Source organism: Pantherophis guttatus, chromosome 11 (genome assembly GCF_059756535.1).
Source record: "Pantherophis guttatus breed Tessera chromosome 11, ASM5975653v1, whole genome shotgun sequence".
Classification (NCBI taxonomy): Eukaryota; Metazoa; Chordata; class Lepidosauria; order Squamata; family Colubridae; genus Pantherophis; species Pantherophis guttatus.
In genome coordinates, this window is record NC_142073.1 from 23391559 (window position 1) to 23397558 (window position 6000).

Below are 6000 nucleotides of genomic sequence, written 5' to 3' on the forward strand. Positions count from 1 at the left end.
TCTCTTCACTAGACTAGCCAGGCCCAGTTCTTCCAACTGTTTTTCATGTTTTAGTCTCCAGTTCTGTGATTATCTTAGATCGATTCAGATTAACAGAGTTGGAAGGGAGCTTGTAGGTCATCTAGTCCAACCCCCAGTCCATTCAGAAGACCTTACATCATTTCTGACAGATGGCAGTCCAATCTCTTGAAAGCTTCCAATGATGAAGCTCCCACAACTTCCAAAGGCAACTTCTGTTCTATGGATTGATTGTTCTCACTGTCAGGAAATTTCTCCTTATTTCCAGGTTGAATTTCTCCTTGTTCAGTTTCCTTCCATTGTTCCTTGTTTGGCCTTCGGGTGCTTTGAAAAACAAGTTGACCCCCTTCCTCTCTGCGGCAGCCCCTAAAATATTGGAAGGCTGCTATCCTGTCTCCCCTGGTCCTTCTCTTTAATAGGCTAGACGTACTTAGTTCTCTCAACCGTTCATCATACTTTTTTTTCCTCCAGACCCCTTAATCTAACAGATTCACAGAGAATAAGAGATTGATTTAATCTCTTTTAATTATCTTAACTTTTGTATTCCATGTATTTTAATTTTGGCTGTTCACCGCCCTGAGTCCCTTTTGGGAGAAGGGCGGTATATTAAATAAATAAATAAATAAATAAATAAATAAATAAATAAATAAATAAATAAATAAATAAATAAATAAATTAATTAATTGACCCCCCCCTCCTCTCTGTGGCAACCCCTCAAATATTGGAAGACTGCTTTCGTGTCTCCCCTGTTCCTTCTCTTCACTAGACTGGGAATTCCCCACCTCCTCTCTGGAAACGGGGGTTGTGATGAACTAACTGGGATGACATTCTGCGGAAGTGCCAGGGCGGCATCTTGTCCAACAGTTGGAGACACCTCAAAGTTGTCTTTATCGTCTACTTTACCTTGGCAGAGTGAAGCGGCCTAGCAGTATTAACAGCCTTCTGGGGAAGATCGGCTCTAAAAAGCAGAAAATGAGCACGCTGGAGAAGTCCAAGCTGGACTGGGAGCACTTCAAAGAAGAAGAAGGCATCGGTGACGAGCTGGCCATCCACAACAGAGGGAAAGAAGGGTAAGGAAAATGTTCTGTTCCCTTGGCAACTGCTTGATGAGTGACACTTGCTGCTCATGCTCCCAGAAGCAGCATTATTTCCCCCCCCCTTTTTTTTTAATGTCCGTGAGATTAAAAAAATCTCATGAACCTTGATGCTCCACTCACTGTTCCCACCAGTTCCTCAGGTTCCTGGGACCAAGATGCAGGCATTCCCCTTGGGTTTGGCTTTAGCAAGCAGAAGTAGAATTTGGAACAAATCATGGCTTTGTTAACCCTTTGCTTGAACTGACGCAACCTGTATATGAGGAACCTACATTCCTTGGAGTCGGTTTAATGTCAGGGTTCCAAGTAATACACCCATAGCAAACAGAACTCCGAGGCAAGCAGGTTCCTCACAGAACATGTTTATTGAATATATCATATTGGCACAGACTGGTAAAAACCGACTCTAAAGGTTCCCGCGGTTTTCACCTAATTAAAAGTAAAAGTTTTCCCCCTTTCCCAAACAATCAGTCCCACAGTCCAATCAAGGTGCTGTCTGGTTGCTTGGTAACATCACTCCTCCTCCTCCTCCTCCTCCCTCCAGCCACTTGTGGAAATGTCCTTGGTTCTCAGGGGAAACTATTTTGTTTTGGCCACAAAACCCCAACTATCTCTATTCCAGGGGTGAAATGTACTTACCTTCCTTACTGGTTTGGAAGCACAAGCTCCGCGTGCGCACTCTCGCTTTACTCATGCATGCGCATCACATGTGAGCGCACACCTGTGCATGCGCAAAAACTTCTGCGCGTGCACAGAAGGTAAAAAAACATTACTTCCTGGTTAAAACCAGGAAGTAATGACACCCAGGCGGCGATCGCTACCGGATCGCCAAACCACAGGGAAAAATCGCTACCGGATCGGGCAATCCGGTCTGATCCGGGAGCATTTCACCCCTGCTCTATTTCCCCCACCCCTCCCTATCCCTCAGCACCATTGTGGCAACACTGAAGCCTCCAGGATGGCCTCAGTCAGGCCAGCTTCAGAGTTGACACTATAGATAAAATATTATTATTATTATTATTGTTGTTGTTGTTGTTGTTGTTGTTGTTGTTGTTATTTTATTTCTATACCGCCCTTCTCCCGAAGGACTCAGGGCAGTGTACAGCCTATTAAAACACAAAAATATATGAATATCAATTAAAAATAATTAAAATTATTAAATAATTTCAGCCTGAATTAAAACCCAAAAATGTAAAACACCCAATTTAAAATCATTTACTTTGATAGCCCAGCCTGGCGGAACAGCAGAGTGTTGAGGGCACAGCGAAATACATGGAGGTCGGAGATCTTGCGCAATTCTGGGGGCAGTTCATTCCACAGGGCTGGGGCTCCCACAGAGAAGGCCCTCCCCCTGGGTGTCGCCAGCCTACATGCCTTGGCCGATGGCACCCTGAGGAGCCCTTCTCTGTGGGAGCGGACTGGTCGGTGGGAGGCTATTGGTGGCAGAAGTCGGTCTTGAAGGTACCTGGGTCCAATGCCATGAAGCGCTTTAAAGATGGTAACCAACACCTTGAATCGCACCCGGAAGACCACTGGGAGCCAGTGCAGCTCGCACAGGAGAGGTGTCACATGGGCACAACGAGTTGCGCCCATAACCACCCGCGCGGCCGCATTCTGGACCAGTTGGAGCCTCCGAGTGCTCTTCAAGGGGAGCCCCATGTAGAGAGCATTACAATAGTCCAGCCGGGAGGTGACCAGGGCGTGAGTGACCGTGCGCAAACAATAGTTTGGCTGTTTTGGGTAAAATGGCCTTTCTGTGGCCTGATTTTGATGTTCCAGAATGGCAAAAGAGGAACATGAATCCCAGGCCTTATCGTGGTGGCATGTACGGTAATGTTCTTGTCAGGTGCAATCAGTTAGGAACCAGGGTTGTTCAAATGAGTACAAGTTTATTCCATGCCAGCTCTCTACAAGGATCTGAACTACTAACAGTCAGAACAAATTGGTGGGAGATAAGAATCAACAGAATTCAAGGTAGGCTGGGCTTAGATCTCTTGAGGGCCCGAAGGGACTCCAGACGGATGACATGCTTGATCCCTCCCTCGGGCCCAGCCTGGTCATCTCTTACGCTTCTAGCCTAATAAGGGACAAATCTCTGGAACGCCTTCAGTTTCGGGGTGCAGGGAGCCTTACAAAGCTCTTCCCCCAAGACCATAAAACAACACCGCTTAGATTTATATACCGCTCCATAATGTTTTACAGCACTCTCTGGGTGGTTTACAATGTCAGTATATTATCCCCAACAATCTGGCTCCTTATTTTACCGACCACAGGAGTGTCAGCACTTCAGCCTGCATTTACTCTAGTGCTGACATAAGAAGGAGAAGAGGGGGCAGCTGGCAAGAGGACGCTTGACTTCTCACCTACTTATTTTCCCTGAAGATAATGTCCCCTAGGAGATGAGGTGGGAGGGGGGACATTCCTGGGAGCTGAAGTACTAGATATGGGGAGAGTGATTTGGAAGAGGGCCAATGGGACGCTGAGAATTGGGGAACGGAAAGGGAAGGTTTGGGGTCAGGAAGTCAGTGTTGGCTTAGTTTGGAGTCATGTTAGGATGTCGTGCTCAATAAATAGGAGTTTTTTCTTCAAATATTTTGTTTGAAATGCATTTTATTCGAGACGGCCACGAAACTTGACAAGGAGGATGGAAGGCTGAATCAACTATGAGCCTTTGGTCAGATTCGAACTCCTGGCGGTGGGCAGACCGGGCTGTTTGCCTGCAAACTGCATTCCAAGCACTGCGCCACCACAGCTCAGTGCCTGCATTGACTTCCATGGCATTTGCCCTCACCGCCATTGTAGAAAAAGTGATTTGTATCTGATAACCACCTGGGCAACCCAGGTTATATTCTGGCCATATATAAAGATGCCTGTGGTGGTTGTGGCCCGCCAGCGGCTCTGGCAGCAGATTCGGACAGTGAGAAGGTTGGGGAGGAACATGGGCCAGTCCTGGAGTCTGGGGAAGGCTCTGACGAGGGCTCTGCGTCGGAGGCAGAGAGGGGGCCAGGGCCGTCTGACAGTTGTCAGCTGCCTTCAGAGTCGGACATCAGTGAGGCAGACGGACAGCTGGAGCCTGTTCCCAGCATGCGCAGAGTTGCCAGACGAAGGGAACAGCTAAAGAACAAGGGTCAACTCGGGAGTAAGCCCACAAGTGGACGATGAATGGACCCTCCCAGAGGGAATAAAAGAGGAGCGAAAGGGGAGTGGAGTTTGCAGGAGACAATTAGTTCATTCCTGCATTCTTATTAAGTATTGCGGTGTCTGAAAGATATCGGCCTGGCCACTCTCCAAGCCTGATAAAGGTGGGTAATTGTGAACTATCTTGCAAGACTGTGGGAGAGGAAAGACTTTGCTGGAGAGGAATTCACTGTAAATTAAATAAAAAGGGGTTTATCGAGACAAGGACTTCCTGCTGCTGGGGAAGCCTAGGTCAGAACAGCTGGTATTGCCATCACGTGCTCCCTTGGGGTAGGTGAGGTTGTTCTGGTCATGGGCAACTGAAACGGTGAAATGCGTAGTTGGCAAGCTTAATTCGGAGATGTGGCAAGGAATTCCTGGTGCAAGGGAAGCCAGGAGGAAGGAAGGAAGGGAAATAAAGCCAGGAGGGGCAGTGCCCTCCTTCCGTCTCTTTTGCCTCCCAGCCCATCCGAAATCTGCCCTCTTCTCTGTGTGGAGCTGACTCCGTGCTTCCTCCCCGCAGGTACCTGGAGAGACGAGCCTTCCTGGAAAGAGTGGATTACCGTCAGTTCGAGCACGAGCGAGATATCCGCCTGAGCAACATGAAACCCTGAACCGCGGGCCGAGTCCGACTCTCCGAATCCAGCCATCCCCAGCATGGCCTCTCCGGGTCTTCTCTCCCACCGCAATAGGTCAATAGGTGAACGGAGGACTTTGCCAGGCAAGGGGCAGCTCCGGGCAGCAGATAGTTTTAACTGGGCAAGTCCTGTTGCCCGTTTTCTCGGGCCGGGGAAAAGGGCCGAGATTCCCGGCTTGTCCACGTTTTTTGGTAGTTTGGAAGAACACAGCAGACTCGGATTGTGGAGTCGCTGCCATCCCCTCCTGCTTGTGCCCGTCGCCCGGGCGCTGGTTCTGCATGACACCGGCCCTGGGATCCTCCACGTTGCTGGCACCAGCGGCCTCCTTGTGCCACTGAAAAGATCCCCACACAACACACACACACACACACATCGCAATCTTGCATTGGACCAGTCTCGGGTTCTGGGGAGTAAAGTACCCCACCCCCACCCCCCAGCCTGCTTTCCTAAGAGACTTTCCCATTCAGGAATCCTTAAGTTTCCTTCTGGGTTTTTTTTTCTTCTCCTAATTCCTTTTTTTCCCAGATGTTCTTGTTTTTTTAAAGCAGTCCCTCTGAGCGCTCAGAAATCTCCCTAAGAGCAGCAGCCTGCCTGGGAGGGAGGGAGGAATGCCAGCCATCTCCTTTCTCCCCTTGAATAAAGTGTTAAATCCGTTCTGGCTGTTCTTTCTTTCTTCCTCTCTTGGCCAAGGAGGCCAGGCAGCCTTCCGGGACCCGAGAGGAACTCCATTTCCCTCCCCAAAAGGCGCTTTGCAAAAGCTCATTCTCCCCATCCCGATCTCACGTTTCTAGGACGGACAGCGTCGAAAGCTGCCATAAGGTAGTCCTCGATCTATGACCGTGCAGGAGCCCCAAATTTCCAGGGCTAAGCAAGACAGCGAGCTGCGCCCCATTTTTACACCCTTATATAATAACTTTTATTTGCGGTCACAGACCAAAATACAAATATAATTGCAAAAGAATGTGGGGAAAGTAACATCATAAACAGTTCCAGAAGCCTTGGCTGAGAGGAATTACAGCGTTCTCCTCTAATAGTTACAGCTCTTAAAAAAAAATTTAGAAACCTGAAAAGTA

General features: G+C 48.6%; 1 protein-coding gene across 1 annotated transcript in view; it reads left to right on the forward strand.

The window, feature by feature from the left end:
* Positions 1-5581, forward strand: part of CFDP1 (chromatin remodeling protein CFDP1) — a 43118-nt gene extending 37537 nt beyond the window's left edge. Inside the window, exons 6-7 of the mRNA XM_034425529.2 lie at positions 930-1088; positions 4813-5581. Of these exons, the coding sequence (XP_034281420.1) occupies positions 930-1088; positions 4813-4903 (250 nt within the window). The 3' untranslated portion in view covers positions 4904-5581. The remainder of the gene's footprint in view (positions 1-929; positions 1089-4812) is intronic.
* Positions 5582-6000: the final 419 nt, after the last annotated feature.